Source organism: Dipodomys merriami, unplaced genomic scaffold (genome assembly GCF_024711535.1).
Source record: "Dipodomys merriami isolate MVZ:Mamm:240054 unplaced genomic scaffold, mDipMer1.0.p SCAF_28, whole genome shotgun sequence".
NCBI classification, from domain to species: Eukaryota; Metazoa; Chordata; class Mammalia; order Rodentia; family Heteromyidae; genus Dipodomys; species Dipodomys merriami.
This window is the reverse complement of record NW_027204270.1, coordinates 17,608,720-17,632,103: the sequence shown is the minus strand read 5'-3', so window position 1 is coordinate 17,632,103 and position 23,384 is coordinate 17,608,720. Positions and strand designations below refer to the sequence as shown.

Below are 23,384 nucleotides of genomic sequence, written 5' to 3'. Positions count from 1 at the left end.
CACAGATACAGAACAGCAGCCCTGTCACCAGCAGGCCTGCATGAGGGCTGAGGGTGTGCTCACGGCAGAGTGCTTGCCTCGCATATGTGAAGTCTGGGGTTCCGTTTCCCAGACACACAGACATACAGACACACCGTCCTACACCAGGGAGCTCATTCTTCCTATTCAAGCCTTCACCACCTTAGCAGAATGGTCTAGAATGTTTGAGCAAATACCAGGGCACTGGAGTCCAGCCGAACGAACACACAATGTGATAAGGGCTATTACAATGGGTAAATGAGCAATATTAACTCACTTCGTTGTGTGTGTGCACATGTGCAGGAATTGTTCTCATTTATAAATGATAAGACAGAGCTCTAAGATGGCCTGACATTTGGCTCCCTAGCCAGGGGCAGTTAGGTCCTGCCTGCCACTTCCCCGGGTGCAGCCCCTTTCCCATCCTGCAGAGGGCACTGTGCCCACCAACGGACTACACAGGGGCAATGCTATCAGGCAGGCCTGGAGGGAATGCAGCCAGCAGCCCCACCCGCCCCTCCTCTCCTCTAGGAAGACCACGGCTTGAATCAAGTGATAGACATTTTATTGGGTGGCACTGGGCGTCCCCCACTGTCGCCTCACAGTGTACATTCAGTAGTACCGGCACCTCTAGCCTGCACCCCAGCCCCCCCAGGTCAGAAGGAAGCCCAGCCTGGGCAGGCCCAGGCAACACTGGCCCTGCCCAACTGTGGGCTACGGTGAGAAGTGGGGCCATGGGAGGAAGGCACAACAGCTCTGCGGAGGCCCCATGCATTTGTCCTTGAGGGGAGCCCAGAATTCTCAGTCCCCTAAAAACCACCCTCAAAGGTCACGCCGTGGAGACCCCTGACCATCCAGAAGCCAGGCGGGAGGAGCTTGTCCCTGGGCACCACCGGACCGGCCATATCCAAAGAAAAAAACCGCTGAAGGACTGGTCCGTGCTGGGCAGGGAGGATCGCATTGGCCATGCGTCAGTCTGGAACAGAGGGGAAGTCCCGAGATGGGCTCTGGGAGGCGGGGCCCGAAGAGCTAAGAGGCAATTCCAACAGGATGGAGTCCCCCAGAGCTTTCCAGAGTCTCAGGCGGCATGGAAGGACAGCCCACGGCCACCCTGGGCAGGTGGTGGGGCATGGCAGGGCTCCGGCGGAGGGCAGGCCCCCTGTGGGAAGGCACGTGGGTCTAAGGCATATGGCTGGCGGGGCACCCTTGGCTGGGAGGGCTCTGTCCAGCGGTGGGTGGGCAGGCCGGCTGGCGCCACCTGTGTCCTGCAGCACAGGGTCACACCTCACTGGGGACACCCAGAGGGGCCTCTGTGGGCTGCCGGCAGGGTCCTGAGGACGGTCCCTCCCCACTCCCAGGTCCCGGAACCACTGGGCCCAGTGTAGGCGAGGGAAGGAGACAGGTGGGGAAGGGCCGGGCACCAAGGTGGCGGAAGGGGAGAATGAGTGGCCCCGTTCCGCCCAGCATGGCCTCAAACCCATTCCTGAACAGGAGCTGGTGGCGGGATGTGTAACAAACTCCACAAGGCGGCTTGTGACGAGCAAGAATGGGGGTGGAGGGGTTTCCGTGTGGTGAGGCCATCGGTCTGGACGGACAGCAGCAGGTGGTGGACGTGCCTGGCGAGGCTCACTGCATGTATGAGTAGCGCCAGTCCCCCAGGGGCTCGTGGGTCTCCTTGATGACCTGGGGTGATGTCCAGCGCAGGAGGTAGTGGGGGCCCCCTGGCTTGTCATTGGTTCCTGTGGAAAAGATGGTTCTGTTTGTTTGGGGAGATGCCATGGCTCTGAGCAGAAGGGCTGCCCACCACGGAGGTGGGAAGCCATATGAGGGGTGGACGTGAAGTCAGACCTGCGGGGACGCTGAGATGCAGTAAGGAAGGAGTCTGTCTCCTCTGCAAGCTCCTGAAGCCCTTGGAATTTATGCTAATGTACACTAATGAGCCACACCTAGAAGATGGGGGCTGGTTGCCAGGGAAACCACCCAGGTGGTTAGAGGAGCTGGCACTTTCAGTCCCAGGTCCACTGGGCAGTAGGGCTGGTGGCTGGATTACTCACCATGGCCAAATGATTTGACCAGCAGTGCCTTCACCATGAAGCCTCCCAAGTCCTCCAAGGGACTGGGTTCTCAGCACTTCCAGACAGATTATTAACCCACATGCAGGGACAGAAATCCTGTGCTTGGGAACCTCCCACACTTCGTTCTGTGTCCATCTTCATCATCTACACCCTTCAAAATACCCTGCACAAGGCCTTAGAGTCCCCAGAGGACTTGAGAACATCCACAGGACCAAAAGAGAAAACTTTCCCCACACCTAGAGTCTGCAAACTTCCACACAGGGCAGATCGAGTGGCCAGTCAGCGATCACTCACCCAAGTCTAGCCCAAGACACATTACAACCAAGTGCTCAAAGGTGAGACAAGGGGTTCTCAGGGCTGCAAAAGAAAACCACACAGAGGGGTGCCCGATCTGCCAGCCAGCAGCCAGCCAGCAGACTGCTCAGAGAGGCTGTACAGGCTCGGGGAGTGGCAACTGATGCTCACAGTGCAGAAGGAAACACGTCTGCCAGGAACACTGCCACCAGACACATCCTACAGGAAACACTAAAGGGAGTCTAGGCTTGGGGGCAGCGAGCTTGCCTCATACGCATGGGGTCCTGGATTCCATCCCAGTTCTAAAATGAAAAGAAAAAGTAAAAGGAAAGGTGAAAAGACCGATGAAAGAAAGAGACACTAATGAAGGAGAAGAAAACATGGCTGGGCATAATGTCACATACCTGCCACCTCACACTTGGCAGGACGAGGCAGGAGGATCAAGTGTTTGAAGGTAGACTGGTTACACACAGTGAGACCTTCTCTTGGATAACAGAAATGAAAGGAGAGGGGAAGGAAGGAGAGGATGGACAGGAAGAGAGGATGGATAGAAAAGAGAGACGAATGGAAGGGAGGAGAAATAGGGGGAGGAAGAGGATGAGAAGGAGAGGAGGAGGAGGAGAACAAAAGAGGAACTTCAATAAAACTAGAAAGCCAGTTACAAAATGGTCATAGTTTCTATGGTTTCCAGTTTCCAGTCTATCTGCAGATAATTATCTTGAATGTAAATGGATTAAATTCTCCCATTAAACATAGAGCAACTGAAGCAGGAGAAGTAACCAAGACCCAATCATATGTTGTTTTCAAGAAACTCACTTTACACGGACTGAAAGTGAAGATATTCTATGTAGGAACCAGAAGCATGGTAGAGCACCAGCTGTGAGCAAAAAAACGATGGAGAGCATGAGGTCCTGAGTTCAAGCCCCACTACCAGCACACACAGAGATATTCCACATGAGTGGAATCCAAAGGAAGCTGGAGTAGCCATACTTATATGAAACTCAAAACATAAAGCAGTCAAATGAGATCAGAAAGTCTTCATATAGTGATAAAGGGATCAAGTCAGCAAAAGGAAATATTAACTCTAAATATGTGTGTGTGTATATACACATGTGAACAATACTAGGGCACTCAAATATACAAAGCAAATATCTATAGAAATAAAGAACAGACTCCAGTAATGGATGGATCATCCAGAGAACTGGAAAACATTAGAATTAAACTGTGTCCTACACCAAATGGACCAAATGCAAACCTACAGAAAGAACATTCCATCACACCTTCTCACAAACACACAGAAGGGTCTCTAGTATAGATTGTATGTTAGGGACAAAACAAGCCTCCCCCTCGCCCGCCCCTCCCCAATACAAAAAGTGTTGTTGCTGGGGATCAAACCCAGGGACTTATGATCTGATCTGAGCTCCATTCTATTTAATTATTCACGTGCTTACATCTTTTCCCGGGACTTGGGTTTGGACACTGAGCCTTAAGCTTTGCTAAGAAGGTACTCTACCTCTGAGCCACACCAGCAGCTCAAAACAAATTAAAACAGCAGCAGCAGCAGCGACAACACCGAAATCACACTGCTTATCTCTGTTCTGGCCATGCCGCAATTGAAGTAGAAATCAATCACAAGTTAAAACTACAGACAGAAATCACATGACTCACTCCTGAACACCAAATGGATGGAGGGGAAAAAGCAAGCAAGAAACTGAAACATTTCTCTAAACAAACGAGAATAGACACAGAACACACCAAAACCTAGAGACAACAAAAGCAGTCCTAAAAGGGGATTTTATAGAAATCAACACCACATCAAAGACCATGAGAATGTCTCTAATGAAAAACCCACCACTGCAGTTCAAGGCAGTAGGAAAACAAGAACCAAACCCAAAATTAGTAGAAAGGAAGAAATAACAAAGATCAGAGTAGATATAAGTGAAATACACTAAAACATACATAAAATACCAACAAAGGAAAGAGTGTAGTCTTCAAAAGATAAAACTGACAAACCCTCAGACTAAGAACAAAAGGGGGATGAGGTAAATAAAGTCAGACTTGTAAACAAGACAAACTGACACCAGAAAAAATACAAAGACACTCACCTAACCAAGATTGAATCATTATGCAATGGAAAAACCTCATGAGACCAGTAACAAGTAATAAAATCAAATCAGATACTGTCTCTCATCAAAGAAAAGCCCAGGGCCAAACAGCTGAATTCTTTAGGATTTAAAGAATGAATACAGATTCTTCTTCAATTACCCTGGATAATGAAAAGAAAAGACTTGTGAACACATTCTCTGAGGCCAGCCTCCCACTGATACCTGAAGTCAAGCACTGTACCACAGCAGTAGCAGAAAGGAATTTGTAGACCAATGTCACAGGCGAGCACAGATACAAAAGGGTTCAAGACAATAGTAGCTGAGTCAGCCAGAAAGAGGAATTCACTCTAGGAATGCAAGGATGGCTCAACAATAACTCTCTCTCTCTCTCCTCTCTCTCTCTCTCTCTCTCTCTCTCTCTCTCTCACACACACACACACACACACAAACATGAAACACCACATCAACAGAATGAAGGACCAGAACCACATAATCATTTCAACAGGTGCATAAAAGGCATTTGATAAAATTCAATACAACCTTCATGACTAAAAACAAGTATTAAAGGAACACAGCTCAACATAACATAGGTCATTTACAACAAGCCAACAGCCAACATGGTATAGAATGGGTAGCATGAGGAACTTTTCTCTGGGGCCAGCAACAGAACAAGGTGCCCACTTCTGACACTTTTGTTCAATGCACTGATGCAAGTCCCAGGCAAGCAATCAGGCAAGACAGAGTGATAGAGGACACTCAGAGCAGAAAAGTGGAAGTCAGGCTGTTACTGTTTGCAGATGACAGAATCTCATATAGAGAAAACTCCAAAGACTCCATAAAACAACCCTTAGAGCAAATGAGCAAATTTAGCCAAGTTGCAAGATACAAAAGCAGCATATAAAAGTTAGTGGCACTGCTCTACACCAATAGTGAATTTTCTGAAATAGAATTTTAAAAAAGCAACCTTATTTATAATAACAACCAAAAATCCTAAGATACCTAGGAATAAATTAATGGTGGAGATTTAACCAAAATTTCAACAATGAAAGCTGAGAACTATTGCTGAAGAAACTGAAGGGGACACACAAAAGGAAAGATTTCTATGGACCAAAACAACCAATATTGTGAAATGTCCATTATTATTATTATTATCCAGAGCAATGTATAGATCCAATACAATCTCTATCAGAATGCCAATGATGTTATTCACAGAACTAGAATAAATGTCCTAAAATTTATACGGAACCAAAGAAAAAGGAAAAGAAAAGAAATAGCCAAAGCAATCTTGACTAGATGGGTAGGTGTAAGGCATTATAATTACCTGACTCTGAAACATAAAGTTGTCATCAAAACAGAATGATATTAGCATAAAACTGATCCAGATAAATGAGACAGGACAGAACCTAAAGTAAAGCCACAGATCTACAATCAACACTTTTTTTTTTTCAAGAATGTTAAGAACATCCTGTGTTCTAAACATTGGAATCAGTCTTTCCAATAAGTAGTACTGGGGAAATTGTGTATCCACGTGTGAAAGAATGAAGCTGGACATTTCTCATCAGTTGCAAACACCAATGAAAGACCCACAGCTACAAACGAAAATGCAGGGGAAATGAAAGGTGCCCTACAACCACTAAGAAAACATGAAGAAAATAACTCAAGACATTGGAATGAATGAGGATTTCTTTTAGACAAAACAAGGCAAATGCAAAGACATCAAACTATAAAAGCTTCTGCACTGCAAAGAAACCAATCACCAGACGACACACACGGTAGGGCCTGCAAGGAAATGGTGGTGCACTGTTGCTAGGGTTTGTTTGCACACTCAGCAAACATGGAACAATACGGAGTTTCCTCCAAAGGAGTGTCTACCCCACTGGGTAGACACTGGGTATTAGCCAAGGCCTGACGGGGTCTGTGTCCCTGCAGATTAGCAGAGGTCTGACTACTGTGGAGTCTGCTTCCTAGGCTTTAGCCCTGGCCCTGACACAAGAGCAGTGGCTCCTCTTAGCCTCAGTTTCCCCATTCACGAAGTGGAAGGCACCATACCTATGTGATGTTCAGCTAGGAAGTGTGGGTGCTGGGCCGCAATCTCCACACACACCCACACACCCACACCCCTCCACGCCCTCAGGAATGAGGGCGTGTATAATGGGAGAAGGGTCAGCTCCTCACTTCCTCAAAAAGATCCATGCGCAACAGGTCCCACTCCTCCAGCAGCGCTGATGCTAAAGGTCTAGGGTATCTCCACTGGGAAGGGGGACCCACTCACCAGAGGCCCGGGACCCCCCAAAGGGCTGCTGGCCCACTACTGCGCCAGTGGACTTGTCGTTGACGTAGAAGTTTCCGGCGGCGTTCCTCAGCACAGTTCTAGCCTCCTGGACGACATCCCTAGGAGGTAGGGCTGTGGTCAGAGCGTCCCCAGCCCCTCTGCCCCTCCAGCCCTGGGGCCCAGATCCAGCCTCTACCCCACTGCCCTTCCTGGCTTTCCAGTTCAGCTTGAGACCGCACCTGGGCAGGCTGCTGGCCATGCAACATGACCTCTGAGCCTCAGCATCCTCTGGGAAGGGCAAGCCTTGCTCCCCACAGGAGGCTGACTGAGGTCAGAATGTCTGAGCCAGCAGTCTGGCTTGGCCAGAACGACCCCCAGAACCCTTCTTCCTGGGTTCGAATCCCACCACTTCCTCTTTGTCCCTCAGACACAGTGGCTCCCGTGCTACAGAGGACAGAGGACACCCAGGGCTACACGGTGGCATCCAGCAGACCCGCCTCTCCCTGGCCTGCACACGCCACTTCTGCTCTGCACACGCGGCCCCATCGGGCCCAGGAAGCCAGCCACAAACTCTCCATGCCTGCGCTCTAGAGACTCGGGCAATGTGGGCTCCAGGGGGCCCAACATCTGTATTTGTACCGAAGAGCTGAGATGCCTATGCTGCTTGCCTGCCCATCACACAGGGGACAGGGGAAGGGAGGGAGAGCAGGCAGAGGGGACAGGGGAAGGAGAGCAGCCAGGGACGGACAGCGGGACCAAGGCTCCGGGGCTGCAGCCACTCACTTATCCTGGGCAAACACTGCCCCCGTGAGGCCATAGCTGGTGGTGCTGTCGACCAGCTGCAGGGTCTCCCTGAACTTGTCATCAGGGTAGACGTACACGGTCAGCACAGGCCCGAAGATCTCCTGGGGGAGAGGCTGGGTCAGGTCCTCCCCAGACCCCTCCCTGCCCCCCAGCAGCCACCTTGGGCCCGCGCAGAGGGCCAGGGCTGCTTCCTGGTTCCCTCGGGACAGCAGTGTGCCTGGCCATATTACTCTCATCCCACAGAACATCCCAGAATTTTCTGGTCTGTACAAGGGGCCAGGGCTGGGAATCGAGAGGCTCCTGTGCAGCTGGCACCAGTACCACCTGAGGAGGGCTTTCTTTCCTCAGGGCTCCTTGGCCTCCCAGAACCTCAGCCCTGTTCCCCAGGCCGGCCAGGGTCTCCGCCTGGTAAGATTCCACCCCCTCCCCCGTCACCTCCTTCATGATGGGGTCCTGCGGGTCCTTGCTCTCCACGACGCAGGGCTCCACGAAGTAGCCCACGGAGTCGTTGCACGCGCCCCCCGCCAGGACGGTGAGGTTGGGCGAGGAGCGGGCGTGTGCCAGCCACTTCTTGATGCGGGCAAAGGACTGGGGGGTGGAGGAGGGGGTGTCACAGACAGGCCGGGGTGCAGCCCCCAGGCTAAGAGGGAAGAAGGGGCGGGCTGGAGCTCCAGGGAGCCCTTTCCAAGGCTGCAGCAGTGCTGGGAGACCCCAAGCCAGAGACCCTCCCTGCTCCCCGCTGGCCCCTAGGCCCTGGTTCCACACCTTGGCGTCAATCACTGCAGAGAAGAAGGTTCTGAAGTCCTCTGCTGGCTGGAAGGGAGGGGGGAGAAGGGGGGAGGGTGAGACAAGGGGGCTCCCTCCCTGTGCCCCCCTGCGGAGCCTCCCGCTGGGCGGCAGCCGGCTCACATCGCCCACTTTGATCCCTCGGAGCTCCTCCAGCAGCCGCCCTTTGATCTGCGGCCACAGGGAGGCCGGCGCGTAGAGGCGGGAGCAGGCCGAGCACTTCTGGCCACCGTACTCGAAGGCCGAGCTCAGTGTCGCGCTCACCACGCTGTCCACATCCGCGGAGCGGTGCACCAGGTGGAAGTTCTTCCCGCCACACTCTACAGGGGACGGGAGCGGGCGAGATTCAGGACGTGACTAGGGTTGGGGGGGTCCTGCTGGCCCCAAACCCAGCCACAAACCCTGACCTGGAGAGACGGGAGGGGCAGAAATGGGGCGACGCCCCCCCGGGACCGCACCCCCAACCCACAGGTGGGAAAAGAGGCCGGGTGGGGGGCAGACACTGGAAGTCACCAGCTCCAGGTCATCGCATTACTCTTCCCATTTGAAAGACAGGGGTACCGTGGAGCTGGGGCTCCAGGCGCCCAGGCCCTGGCATCAGAGGCCTCGCTCTTGTCAGGGGGCCGGAGGGAGGGGCGCTGAGAACAGGGACCACCACCTCTGCAGAGGCTCCCGTCCACATCAAAGATGGGTCTGGAAGCCAAATAGCAGGGCCGGCCCCTGCGGACCGCGTTCCAGCCGGCTTAGGTACGGGTCTGGACCCCTCCACGGGCCCAGCCAGCTGCCAGTGGCTGGGCCTCACACAGCCCTTCCCCACACTTCCCCAAGACGTGCTCCATAGACGCTTGGTTCTTGCGGCCTGTACACATGGGTCCTACAGTTCTTTGGAAAACACGGCACGGCTATTTCCCACGAGTGTGCAGTGGTTAATCAGAGAGCATTAAAGGCTCTGAGAACTCCTGCAGAAGAATCTACTAGGCTTGAAGCAGATACTTGACATCTCTCGGTGAGGAGGTACAAACAGAGCCTGGCAGCCCCCCAACCCGCTTCATTTCTTCACACCCAAGCCCCTTCCCAACATCTGCTGCTTTCACACCTGGAAGAGGTGGGGGAGGGGGGCTTACCTCCGGCCAGGCGTGGGAAGGTGTGGAACCTGTCCAGGTTCTGGGCAACCTGCTTCCACAGGTGTTTGAAGGTCCTAGAACCAGAGGATCGGGCGGGGGGTCAGGAAGCCAGGCTTAGCCCATGGAGGATGGGGGCTGCCACCCCCTTGCAGGGCGGGGACTGGCCCTACCGGAGGCAGGGGCTGAAAAGCTCCAGGACCAACAAGCCAGAGGGAGGGCAGGGACCCAGTGGTGGAGGGCTGGGATGGAGACGCTGGTAGATACCCGAGGCTGTGTGATCTTGGGTTAATCTCTTAACCCCTCTGAGTCCCAATTCTGCACCTCACCTAGGAACTGAGGGACAAGCCCGTGTAGCAGGGCTGTTCTGCGGTGAGCCCCGATGAGGGTCAAGGACACATGCTACACCTCACGCCCCCCAGTGCTGGGGCCCTAGAGGCCAGAGGAGGAGGCTCCGGGGAGGGAGATGGTCCGCGAAGCTGAAGCCCCGGGGCGGGGACGGTCCGCAGAGCTGGCGCCCCAGGCCTCCTCCCAGGCTTGGACTGTGACCAACCTCAGCGCCACAAAACAATAAAAATGCTAATCACCCCGGAGCTGGCTTCACAGTCCCTAATACTAATTTATGACTTTCCCAGCTTTAAGCCCCACAGCTCATCAGAGCGTGGCAAATGGAGGCCGGCCGGCTAACAGGCAGGGACCCCAGGGGCCGCCCGCGGCTGGCAGAGCCGGCCTTCCGGGAAACAGCCCTGCTCAGCAATTCTGACACTGGCAGGTCTCCCCACTCCCCCTGCACCCCCCCCAACACTGAGCAGGGAAGGGGCCTGTAGAGCCCGAGGCCAGGCCGGGCAAGGGGGAACACTACACCCAACCCAAGCAAAGGCTCCTGGGACCAGCGGCCACCTTGGGCACTGCACTCAGAGGCTCGTCCAGCCTCAGCCAAGCCCCCTCGCCCTGTGTCCATCCTTGTGAGTGATGGCCCTTCGCTCAGAGCCTGCTGGCTCCCGTGGACCCCCAGACGCGCCTGGCCCCCACACAGGCGCTGCTCTGAGTCCTACCAGGTCCAGGCCACGCCCTCCCCTGGCTACTATGCACTAACCAGTCAGTACCAGGGACAGAGCATGGCGGGGTGGGCGGGGCCTGCGGTGGGGCGGAGTGGAGCCAGAGACACAGAGACAGAGTACTGCCGGTGACCAGCGGCTGGCCACAGGGAACGCAGGCCAGTGGCAGAGCGGCCAGGCGCTCGGGGAGGGTGGCATTTGCATTCTACGTGAACCGTCGCCACACACAGGGCTGCGGCATCACGGGCAGAGCGCCCAGGGCAGGCATGGCAGGGGCCACGCCAGGGCCACTGTGCACAGCATCGGCCGCTCCCTGCTGCTAAAGCCTTCTGCAGCCCCCGGTGCGTCCCCAATAAAGTCCAGACGCCTCTGTGGGGTCTGGGAATCCCATTGGCCTTGCCCCTCGCTCACTGCCAGTCTTAGCGGGATCAGGAAACTCCTGCTGAGTCAGTGGGGGTGCATGGGGAACCCCAGAACTCCAGCCACAGGGCTCAAGTGCACCCCAGAGCGCATCCCCGCTCCCCAGCTTCTTTCCTGCCTCCTCCCCCTGGCAGCCCATCCCCACGCGACTCACGGCACACTGCCTGTGAAGTTGATGCCACAGAGGTGCTCCGAGCTGGTCACGGTGTCCCCGAACACGGGGCCGTCCGCCGGCACAAACTGGATGATGTTTGGGGGCAGGCCGGCCTGGCGGAGCACGCGGTAGACAGCGTAGCTGGCCAGCATGGCGGTGTCGCTGGGCTTCCACAGGACCACGTTGCCCTGCAGGAGGAGGTGAGCGTCACGCACAGGCCCAGCCCATGGCGCGGGCATCCCTCACCGGGGAGCACCATCGCTGTCTCCCCGCCCCCCGCTGCAGGAACCCAGAGCCCTCGCCCTGAGGCCCTGGTTCTGCTCCTCGGCCCCGACTCTTTCTCGAGGAGCCTGTGCCCCATTCTCCATGCTCTGTGCACCCTCTGGGCAAGGCCAGTCGAGGGCTCGCAGGCCCTCGGGCACACGTCCCGGTTCATGAACACAGGGAGGGTGGTGCCCATCCGTGCATGCGGACACATGGCACCCACACTGCACACGTGGGCATCGGCCACCTTGGCTGGCCAGGGCTGAGGCCTTGCCCTCCTCCTGCCCAGGCTGTATGAGGGCCGGCCTGCGTGCGTGTGCCCCATTGGACTGGGCGCCTGGTGAGGACGGCCACTGCACTCCAACCGTGCTGGGGGAGCCCCTAGCCCTGAGCCACGTGACCTGCATGTTCACATCCCGTCCACGGTTCACCCTCCAGCGGCACACGGTGGGCGCTGCAGGTGAGCCACCGCCCTGCTGTCCTCGGCCACCAGACCTGCCTGGTAGACTGAGTCCTCACGACCCCGCCTCAGAGCTCAGAGCCTGTCTGGACCTCCCACAGAGACGACGCTAGGATTTGAACCAGGTATCTGAGCCTAATGCTCATCCCAGCCCGGCTGCCGCCACTGCACTTCCCAGCGTCCCACGGTCCTCACCATCAAGGCCGGCGCCCCGGCCAGGTTGCCACCGATGGCGGTAAAGTTGAAGGGTGAGATGGCGGCCACGAAACCCTGGGGAGGAAAGAGCCAATGAGGCCTGGCCGGCGATTTCCAGCACCCCACGGCCTCACCGCCTGCCAGCCGGTACCTCCAGCCCTCGGTACACCATGCTGTTGGTGCTGGGCGGTGTGCTGATGGGCTGCTCCCCCTCCAGCTCCATGGCGAACTTGGCATTGAATCGGAAGAAGTCGATGAGCTCAGCGGCGGCGTCTATCTCAGCCTGGATCACTGTCTTAGCCTGCAGCGCAGGGGAGGTGGCTCAGCCGCAAGACGGACACGGTCAGCCCTTCCCCCATCGCAGCACGAGCTGGGCTGGAAAGGACCCCAGTTCTCAGGCACCTGAACCTCAATCCCTAGCATGAGATCTCCTCTAACTGCTGGGACCCTCCTGGCCACCTGGGGTCCCCGGCGGGTGCACAAAGTTAGGAGTATTGGGCCAAGGAAGCCAAGCTAAGTAAGATGTGCACCTTACTTTCTGAAGCCCCAGAATTTCAAGCCAAATAAAGCGAGAACTCAATCTGACCACAGTTGGCCTGCAAACCTAGGCACCCAAACCCGGAGACAACAGCCAGTGTGGGGTGTGCAGCTGCCACCCCACCTCTACACAGCAGAGGGCGCCCCCGGCCTGGGCACAGGGGAGCAGGTAGGAGCCAACCATCAGACCCAGTTGGCAGAGATGGCACCCTAAACTAAGCTTCTAAATATAGCAAAACTAGCTGAGCGTCGGTAGCTCACGACTGTAATCCTAGCTACTCAGTACAAGAAGACTGAGATCTGAGGATCGCGGTTCAAAAGCCAGCCTAGGCAGGAGTCTATGAGACTCTTATCTCCAATAAACCACCAGAAAACTGAAAATGGCACTGTGGCTCAAGTGGTAGAGTGCTAGCCTTGAGCTGAAGAGATGAGGACAGCGCCCAGGCCCAGAATTCAAGCCCCACGACCGACCAAAAAAAAAAAAAAAAAAGGCAAAAAGGCAAAACTGACCCTTTCCTCCATTCCTTCCTCGCCATTAATGAAGAACTTCCAGGGCTGGAAGTGTGGTTCCGTTGGTAGAGAGCTAGTCAGTGAGGGAAAGCAACAGGTGCCAAGTTCAAGTTCTGGTCTCATACATTTTTTTTAAAATGGTGGAGGAGAGGCGAATAAAAATGTCCTAGGATTCTAAAAGACCTCATGGAAAGCCCAGAGAAAGCATCCCGAGGCCGGTGGGAGCTGCGGGATCCAGGAGGCAGGGTGCGGGCACAGGGCAACTGCCCGTCAAACCTGACAAAGGCCCTGATGGAGTGGAGCGAGGCAGAGCAGGGGAGGGACCGTTTACAGTCTGCCTCCTCTGGAAGTTTCCATTCCTGAATCCTAGCTCCTAGGCCTTGTCTCTGAGGACACCTCCAGGGCTCCAATAGCGCTAGCACCCAGAGCGTGATGGGACCCGGACATCTTCTAGTGCTGAGCCTGGGCCCTCCGCCCTCAGCCCCTCACCTGCCCCAACATGGTCTTGGCCAGGACCTCAGCCCTGCGGGGCCCGCTCAGGAGATCGGCTGCCTTCAGGAAGATCTGGGCCCGGTCTGCGAGGGGCTTCAGGTCCCACTCTTTCCTGGCAGCCAAGGCAGCCTGGATGGCTTTGTTGAGCAAGGCCTGAAGGGAGAGGCAGAGGTCAGGGCTGCCCCCGGCACAGGAAGGGCCCCGGAGGAAGGAGAGGGAGGAGAGAGGGAAGGCCACTCCACCATCACCCGGCCTGGGCCCACAGCTGCAGACAGCATGCCCGTCCACCACTGGCTGCTCCCCACGCACAGCCTGTCCTGCTGTCAGCCTGGGTTCTCAAGGACCTAGCCGGCTGACCAGCGTAAGGAGGCCTTGCCCCCTCGCTTATGGTCCAGGCGAGGGCTTATCTTATTCTTGGGCCCATCGGCCTGTGAATCTACTATCCACAGGTTCAACAGGCCCCGGCTTTGGGGGCATCTCTACACCCTGACACTCCTGCTGCAGATACCCCAGGTTTCCCTCCTTCCTTCCCTCCCTCCCTCCACATGACATCAGCTCCCAGATCCTGCTCAGGCCACTCAGCTCCGGCCCACAGGCGCCCCCGGGTGCCAATCCCTGCTTGCCTTTCCATCTCTGTCCCCAATTGCCCTGACTCAGCCTTCCGGCATCTTTCTCTTCCCCAAGCCAAGTTCTCCTCCATCACAGTGGGCATGTCTGGAGATGTCCCAACCCTGACCAAGGCAGCTCACACTTGGCATCAGTTAACCTGAGCATGTCCAGACCTGTCACAGACCCTGTCCAGGGACACCCTCAGTGCCAGTGGCCCCCAGCTCACCCCCACCCCCCTCTGTCAGTGGCCCCAGTCCACCCCCCAGGGCCGGGGAGCCACTGAGCTGTACCCTCACTTGAACAACTGGCAGCCCAGTTGCAAACAACCCCACCCAAGTCACCAGACTCACCTTGTCTGCATAGCAGAACTTGGCTACCTTGTGCCTGTGGTTAAAGGGCTGAAAACAAGAGAGAGGTGGGTTCATGTGGGCACTGCGCCTCTGCCCTGCCTGTCCCCTGAACAGCACTGGGCACTGCGCCCCTGCCCTGCCTGTCCCCTGAACAGCACTGGGCACTGGGCCCCTGCCCTGCCTGTCCCCTGAACAGCACTGCACCCCTGCCCTGCCTGTCCCCTGAACAGCACTGCACCCCTGCCCTGCCTGTCCCCTGAACAGCACTGCACCCCTGCCCTGCCTGTCCCCTGAACAGCACTGCACCCCTGCCCTGCCTGTCCCCTGAACAGCACTGGGCACTGCACCCCTGCCCTGCCTGTCCCCTGAACAGCACTGGGCACTGCACCCCTGCCCTGCCTGTCCCCTGAACAGCACTGGGCACTGCACCCCTGCCCTGCCTGTCCCCTGGTATCGGATGTGAGCACTGCGTGCTTGCCCCGGTTGGCATGGGGAGTAGGACCAGGGGATTACGGACAAGTTCTTCCAAGCCAGGTCCAGCATAGGTCCACCTGAGGTTTCATTCACCAAGGACCCAGGCTTTACTCTCCCCATTTAGACCTGGGAGATTCCTGGTCTGCCTGAAGTGTCTGCCCGCCTCTGAATGGACAAACTCCAAGCAGGGAAACGGGCCCAGCCCTCTGCGTCAGCCTCCACACCCCCATGAGCCCCAGCAGGCACAGGGGCAGATGTGGGGCTCTTCCTGGTCCTTCTCACCACAGACAGGACTTGGGGGCTGGACACGGCAGTTTTATAGGTTCATGGCTTTAGAATCCTGTGAGAGCCCTGGCCAGCAGAGCAGCAGAGGCAGAGTCCAAGGGCTCCATGGGGAGGGAGGGGAGAAGGGAGGGGGGGTAGAGGAAGTGGGGATGCTGGCCCGCTGTCAGACCTCAGACGTACCGACACCTGGTACTGGATGTCCGATGTCCACACCTCCTCGTCCCCTACCACACACGGGATGGCTTCTGTATGGCCCTTCAGGTCCTTCAAGGCCTGTGGAGGGAGGGACAGGAGTGTGGGTGGGTGGGAGGGCACTCTGGCCCCCTCCCCGAGGTGGGGAGTGTAAGCAGCACTGCCCAGGGGAGGGCCGGGGGAGGGAGCATGCCCCCCTCAGCCCCGGTCACAATGCAGGAAGGTGAGCCAGGGTCGCCAGCTCTTCCTATGCCAAAGATAAAGCCCTGCGTGTGAAATGTGCGCAAACTCTCACGACTGCTCAAAGCTGGGCAGTGACCTCTACAGGCTTAGTACTCAGCACCTGCTCAGCGTCTCCACGCAGGGCTGGGGCAGGGTCAGTATCTGGGGGCGGGGGCTGCCCCTGCCCCAGGCCTGCACCCTCCGAGCCCACCCATTCCCCAGTTACCTTCTGCAGTGCGTCTCGCTCAGGGCTGCCGGGCGTGAAGGCCAAGATGGGCTCATTGGCCACCTTCAGCGGGGAGGCATGCTTCCACCGCAGCCTGGACACAAAGGCAGAGCAGAGGACAGGTCAGCAACCACCACTACCACATGCCTCTTACAGAGTCCCAGGCTAGCTCAGAGGCCTGAAACCGAAGGAAAACACAGGGCCTGCAAGAGAGAAGGGGGCCCAGGGTCCAAGACGCAAGTCCTCCCTCTGCCACTGTGGCCCCTGGGGCATGTGACTTGCAGCTCTGAGCTGATTTCTACAGCTGTCACACAAGAACGATCCTACCAAACTCATACAGCGGTCTGTCGTTTAAATGTACAACTGCAAAACAATGCTGACGTGTACTCCACACACAGAGGGCTCCTCCGGCCCCCGTCACTCAGCGTGAGCCTCTGAGACTCTCATGGCAACACCAATGCACTGCAGGTGGTCAGGGCGTGCAAATGAGGAAGGCCACCGAGGCCCCCTCCCAGGGACAGGGAGGGTGGCTGGGGCGGGGGTCGGTCCGGAACCACTTACTTAACTTCTGCGGGATTTGAGTGCACTGACCAGGCACTGGAGCCGGATGATGGAGGCCGGGCTTTGTTCCAAGCAGGGTGCTGTTCTCCAGCGGGGGCAGCCAGCTCCCCCACCCCCCCCACTCCAACTCAGTGACAGTCCCGGGCACAGTGCGGGTGGCACAGTGACCCCAGTTTTATTTGCTGACCACATAAGGAAAGGACTCTGTGCTTCATTTTAGTGTGGTCTTGGAGCAGGCCGTTGGCTGGCGGTCTCTGAGCCTGCGTGTGCTCAACAGGACCAGGGCCTGGCCATGGGAGAAGGGGACCAGGAGAACTTACGCCAAAAGGGTTTCACCTTCCTAGAAAGGAGTCGGGGCTCACAGAGCCCCTCAGGAGGCCTGGAGAGAAGTGCAAAGCGGGGACCATGTGGGCAGACAGGCCCCAAGATCACTGCATGAGCACCCCCACCCCCGCTCCCCACTTTCCAGACTCCACAGAGGGGCAGTGTCCAAGACAGAAACACATGGGACAGTTACACAAGGGGCCCAAGGAGGGGACTGAAGGAGGGCGGTGGCAGAAGGGCTGTGCAGGAGGTGACTAGCAATGGACACTGGAAGGAAGCTGAGGCCAGACCTCAGGGAAAATGCATTCCAAGAAGAGGACAGGGAGGGCACCATGGCCCGGGAGGCACAGGCGCAGTCACAGGGGCCTGAGGCCGGCGAGACCTCAGAGCAGGACTCAGAGTGGGAAGGGAGCGCGGACCGCTTCCCCTCCACCGACACCCCAGGAGCCCAATTCCTCAGCCCCACCTTCCCCTGGCTGCGGTGGGAAGAGTGGACAGGGACAGATCGGTGCTGTGATCCAGCCCTGCCTCCCACCAGCTGGCAAATCACTGTCCCTCGTAAAAGGGTGAGGCCTGGCAGGCTGGCACCAGAGGTCTGACACAGCTAAGACCGAAAAGCATTCCCTTCCACCTGAGGAAGAATGAAGAGAAGTGGTCCTGAGTCTGAGAGCCTGCGGAAGCAAGTGTCTACCTCCTGGGACAATCTGGAAGGTTCCAGTTGGGCGCTAGGCAGATGAGTCCACTGCGGCCCTCTGTGGGACGGGGTTGCTAGTGAGTGGTGGGCAGGAAAAGCCAGGCTCCAAAGCAGACACACATGCACACGTGCTCAGGACCTGTTGGACAGCACTGTGTGCCAGACAGGGACGCTCTTTCAGATCGCTGGCCTTTCTCCCCTCTCAGGCCAGGAAAGCAGATACCCAGAGAACCCCACAGAGCCATCACACTGGCGGTGAGCGGGGGGGGGGGGGGGGGGGGGGGGAGGGAGGGGAGGATAGAGAGAACACTAGATTCCAACTGACTTCCCAGCTCTGCTTTCCCTGTTCCCAAATCTGTGGCCTTCTACTGAGAGGCCCCCTGTGACCCCAGGATCACATGAGCTCATGGTTTTCTCTGAGCCTTGGCCAGGTGTGTCCAACCATCAGAGTGTAGCTAGAATACACTAGTTCAAAGTTCAGCCTCAGCTGACATTAGCCAGAAATAAGCCGGGCAACCCAGGAAAACTCTGGCTCATGGGGCATTTAGTCATTTTTTTTGGGGGGGGTCCAGTCGTGGGCCTGAACTCTGGGCCTGGGCGCTGTCCCTCAGCTCTTCAGCTCAAGGCTAGCACTCTACCATTTGAGCCACAGCGCCACTTCCGGCTTTTTTCTTTTTGCTTATGTGGTGCTGAGGAATCGAACCCAGGGCCTCATGCATGCAAGGCAAGCGCTCTACCACCGAGCCACCTTCCCAGCCTGGGCCATTTGGTCTTAACATAAGCACAGCTCCCATCGGCTTAGGAAGGCCTGGAGATGATCATTCACCAGACTGGGCCTCTGGGCAGGACTGCATCCCTCATTTGTTCCTTCCTGCAGCCAGCTCTCATTTATCCACATGGCGGATGGAGATCAGTGGACAGAGTCCACCCACAGTGTCAGTACCACCCACCCATTGATGTCCCGCCCGTTCGCTGAGCTCAGGAGGGCCTGGCTCTGGGGTGCAGGCTTCAGTTCTCTGCTGTGGAGAGGAAACGCAGGACAGGATCTGAACCCAACCTAGATTCCCCTCAGACATTCCGCTCTCCTGGGGACCCCACTGCCGGGGGCCTGGGACTGACACTGCCCCTCCCACCCTCTGCAGATACTGGAGGGGAGGGGTGCTTGCAAAGGGTGGAGCAGTAGGAGATGGCAGGCGTGCTGGGAGCTGGGAACCTAGAGGGGAAACGCAGAAGAGAAAGCAAAGAGGCATCCTGCAGCCCCCTCTGCCCCGTCCCAGACAGCGGTGCTAAAGCAATAGCCCGCCCCGAGGCCACCATCCCTAAGCCACTCCACAGCCCCGCCACACGTAACAAGCAGGGTGCATTCTGGGAAACAGGTTAGGTGTGCCACGTCACTGGGGCGGCCTCTGCGTGCAGGGGGCTGTAACCACCTCGGAGGGGAGGGGGGTGCTGGCACCCTAGGCCGTGCTGCTTTATAATAAACTTCTTTTTCTTTTTGAGACAAGGTCACATCATGTTACCCAAGCTGGCATTGAATTCAAGACCCCCCTGCCTCCACCTTCCAAGTTCTGGAACACCCTTTCTGCTTATGTGGGGACCCCACAGCTATGGGCTGGGACACATCACCCTGTGGCCAGGGCGGTAACAGGTAGATACCACCACACCTGGCTAAACTAACTTCTTCTCTGTCTCCTTCCTTCCTTCCTTGCTTCCTTTTCTGTTTCTTTTCTCTTTCTTTCTTTCCTTCTTTCCTTCTTTCTTTCTTTCTTTCTTTCTTTCTTTCTTTCTTCCTTCCTTCCTTCCTCACCCCCCTCTCTCTTTCCTTGCCAGGCACTGGTGGCTCATACCTGTCATCCTAGCTACTCAGGAGGCTGAGATCTGAGGATTGAAGTTCAAAGCCAGCAAATCTATGAGATTTTTTTTTATCTCCAATTTAAAAAGCTGCAAGTGGAGCTGTGGCTCAAGTGGTAGAGCACCAACCTCAAGCAAAAAAAGCTAAGGAACAACACCCAGGCCTTGAGTTTAAGCTCCAGTACTGGCACGCGCACGCACGCACGCACGTGTGCACACACACACACACACACACACACGCATGCACATGCACACACGCACGCACACACACAAAGATTAAGAAAACACTAGAAGGAGAATAGCAGAAGATAGAAAATGTATAACACAGTAACCACACAGTGGCTTGTTACCACTACGGGGTGTGAGGCGCTGAGCATGGCTATGTCCTCTGCTCAGTCCCCTGGCAGTGGAGATGGGGGGGGGGGTTAACAGCAACTTACATCACAGACCTGAGGACTGCGTGACCAGCCCAGGTTACAACACTGCCAGGCAACTCCAGTTCCCAGCTCCGTCATAATCCCACAGGACCCTGGGGTGTGTGTGTCCCACTGCTGACCAATGCATCACCACATGTGACATGTAGACGTCACTGCGGGAGACAGCTCAAAACTATTTACTGGCTTCTCAACTCTCTAAAATAAAATGTCAGAGTCCTCACAAGACCATAAACTGGCTCCCCCCCATACCCCATTTGTCACAATCCAGCCACCCCATCTTTTCTGAGGCCCTCACCAGGCTGCCACACACAGCCTGAATGGGGCGCCTGTAGGGTCACAGCCTCAGCTGGGGACGACTGTCATTACAGAGCTGACTGATCTGGTGAGCTCCCACCAGGCCAAAGCTCCATGCAGCGGCCTGTGTCCACTCTGTCCACCGCCGACCACCCAGCCTCACGGTCTGCCTGCCTGGCCCACGGGACGGAGTACCTGAGAAAAAGCTCAGCAAGCTTGGGAGGCAGACATGGTGTCAGAGCCAGTGCCAGGCCCCCAGGACCGGACTTGCAGACCAGGGTTCTTTCAACATCACCAGGCTGAATGCAGGTCCCTGAGGTCCCCAGTGGCTGGGGAAAGGGGTGGTCAAGGAGAAGAGCTCTAGAAAGGAAATGCTGGGCAGGTGAGCCACCTGCTTCCCTGCTATCTGGGGCCTGATAAGACAAATCCTCCTTATCACTGTGATTAGAGGCCCAGCAGGCAGCCAGGGAAAGTGCGAAGTGCTGGCCCGGGTGGGCGGGGCACAGAGCTGGGGAAAGCAGCAAACACTGCCCAAGGAGCACAGTGAGGAGGGGACTGAGTGAGTAGTACTTGGACAAGCCACCAGGTTCGGGGACCACCTCACGAATGCACCCCGCAGATGTACAAGGGAGCTGCTCCTAGGACCTGCATTTTACAGATGAGTAAACAGGGCTTCTCAAACGATGCTCCCTATTCATTCTGTTCATTCGTGGCTCACGGTCACAGCATGTTAAGTGACCAGTCAGGATCGGAACCCAGGCCTTCCTCTCTCAGGAGACTCTGTCTGTATGTCCCGTCCCGCCCCCACCGCCCCAGGAGTGGTGGGTAGAAGCTCATTTCTCAGCTGGGGGGGGCCGAGATGGACACTGGCTTGGCTGATGCTGCTTGGCTGTCCTGCCACTCCGCCCAGGGGTCTTTCCCAGGCTATACTGTCAGGTCAGCTAGGAAAGGTCTGGGGACTGTGGAGTCCCCAGAAAGGCCAAGTGTCTGTCCCCTGTCCCCAGCAGAAGCTCTGAGTCTGCCAATGAATTAGAGAGGGGAGGGGCTCGGGGATCTGAGTTCTTTTGGTTGTTCCTCAGTGTTTGTACTCAGGGCTGACACCAGGCAGCCCACTTGGGGGCCGGGGTTGGGGGTAGTTCAAGGCGGGGGGCAGTACTCACAGTGCAGCATCACTTACTGAGCTCGTTTAATACCCATGACTACCCTGTGAAGTGGCCATTGTTATTTTCCACAAGACAACATAAGACAGCACAGAGAGGTTAAGTAACCTGCGCAGAGCCACAGAGCTGCTAGAGGTGTTTTTAGTGCATTCACACTACCACCTATCATGAGGTCAGATGTTGAATTTTCTTCCTGTGATGTCATGTCAGCCCTCAAGAAGCTTTGAATTTTGAAGTATTTCAGATTTGGGATGCTCAATCTATGCTGGCAGATCAACCCATTTTTATGTTGCTTAAAAGAAAAAGTTAAAAGGATAGAGTCATCAAATAGACAACAGAGGCTATTTCTTGGGATTTAAAAATAAGTTTTGTTGCTCTGGCCATATCTTCACAACGGACACATATTAAACAATTTTTTTAAAAAGACGTATTACCAAGCATTCTTAAAAAAAAAAACAAAAACGGTTGAGATTCCTGGCATTGAAGGCAAAAAAGGAAACACTACTACTGGTTCCTCAAAAGAGATGGTTTTTACACCTAGGACAATGAACTATCACCAAAAGTGATCTCCATGCATTCAGACATGGTACATGACAGATGTGTCAAATAAATGGACAAGTGAGCAAAACTCTTAGAATCCAGCTCTCAAATGAGGGTGAAGATGACAACTAGCCAATATCTGAACGCCTTTGTTATTGCCAGGATGCAGGGGTTAGGGTGCTACTAGCATCAGGTGGGCAGGGGCCAGGGACGCTGCTGGGCATCCTACAGAGGAGCCGCCCAACAAAGGACGGGCAGCCTGTCCCTCAAGTTCAAGATGCCAGGCTGAGGAGGCCTGGTGGGCTTCTCTGAGGCCAGCTGCACACTGTATTTGGAAGAGGTAACCTCACCTGGGGAACCTCTCCCTCCCCTCCACTCAGGAGGCCTCATAATCAAGAGCAGGAATCGGGAGGGGGACCCACTGTAACTAAGTCTCTGCAGCGCTGGGGATAGGGCGGACCCCTGCTTCTGCTGCAACTAGATGTCTATCAGCTGCAAGATGGGGTCAATCCGGTGCTTATCAGCTGTGCTTGGTAAATGTTATTTCCGACTTTGCTTTGAGAACATAAGATGGCTTTCTAGCACCTTTTCGAGGGTCTATGTCTGTGCCTTTCCCCCTAGGCTACCCCTGCACAGATAAGCTCAGCAAACCCCTGAACTTCCTAAGATGAATCCCACCTGATGGGGCTTCTCCGTGGGGTTTGCAAGAACGAACCTCAGAGTACAGGAAGAAGCCTCACACGGGGCTCAGCCCGCAAGCATGCGGAGCCCCGGTCTGTGTGGGTCCATTTCGGTTAGGAGAGGGGTCCTCACCCCCCCCAACCCCTCCACGTTCTCTTCCCGGGTTCCTCCCCATCCCCCCCCCCCACTGGGGACGTACAGAGGTGCAACTCACCCACGCCATCCCATGGGGGCAGGGAGAGGGCCACTGATTAACTCAGAAGCCGCCACGGGCGGGCCAAGGGGCGGCCAACAAAGCTGGACGGGGCGGGGTTCGGGGTGGGGGGACAGGGGCCGCCGGACCTCGAAGCGAGGCCCGCAGAAACCCCCGTGCGCGCGCGCCTCCCGCAGGCCCACCGCCCGGGAGCCCCCCGACGCAGGGCCTCCGTGCGGCCGGGGTCGGGACGCCCGGCCCGGGCCCTTCGGGCACTTGTCACCGTGAGAGTGGGCTGAGCCCACCGAGGAGGCCGCTGTCCCAGCGCGGGACGCGGGTCCGGGGCGCGTCCCCTCCGTGTAGGGCACGGGAGGCCGCGACCCGGCGCGGAGCGCAGCCCCGGGGCCGCACCGGGGACCCCAGCGCCCCGAGGTCCCGCAGGGTTGAGCTTGCGGGCCGCGCCGACCCGGCCCGGAACGCACTCACCCAGCCCCGGTCCAGGCACCGGCCAGGCGGCAGCAGCGCAGGAGGAACGGGCGCGGCGGAGGCAGCATCGCGGCGGGTGCGCGGCGCGGCCGCAGCGTCGGCCCGGCGCGGTTTGACGGCGTGACCCCGCCCGGAGCGTACCACTCCGCGGGAGGGGGCTCCCGCCCCGCCCGCCCTCGACCTCGGTTGCTCCTCCGTCATCGCTCTGCCGCCCCTCAGTCATAGTGCAGTGACACGGTTTAT

General features: G+C 56.8%; 1 protein-coding gene across 1 annotated transcript; it reads right to left on the bottom strand.

Moving 5' to 3' along the window:
- Positions 1 to 563: 563 nt before the first annotated feature.
- Aldh4a1 (aldehyde dehydrogenase 4 family member A1) lies at positions 564 to 23,244 on the bottom strand. The gene is made up of 15 exons (XM_070037818.1): positions 23,142 to 23,244; positions 15,921 to 16,014; positions 15,461 to 15,553; positions 14,522 to 14,569; positions 13,560 to 13,715; positions 12,175 to 12,324; positions 12,024 to 12,098; positions 11,105 to 11,292; positions 9,476 to 9,549; positions 8,475 to 8,671; positions 8,331 to 8,378; positions 8,001 to 8,153; positions 7,545 to 7,666; positions 6,762 to 6,880; positions 564 to 1,754 (listed from the first exon to the last, which is right to left on the bottom strand). Exons 1-15 carry the CDS (start codon positions 23,207 to 23,209, stop codon positions 1,642 to 1,644), a joined length of 1,698 nt encoding a protein of 565 aa, XP_069893919.1. The 5' UTR covers positions 23,210 to 23,244; the 3' UTR covers positions 564 to 1,641.
- Between the last annotated feature and the right edge of the window lie 140 nt (positions 23,245 to 23,384).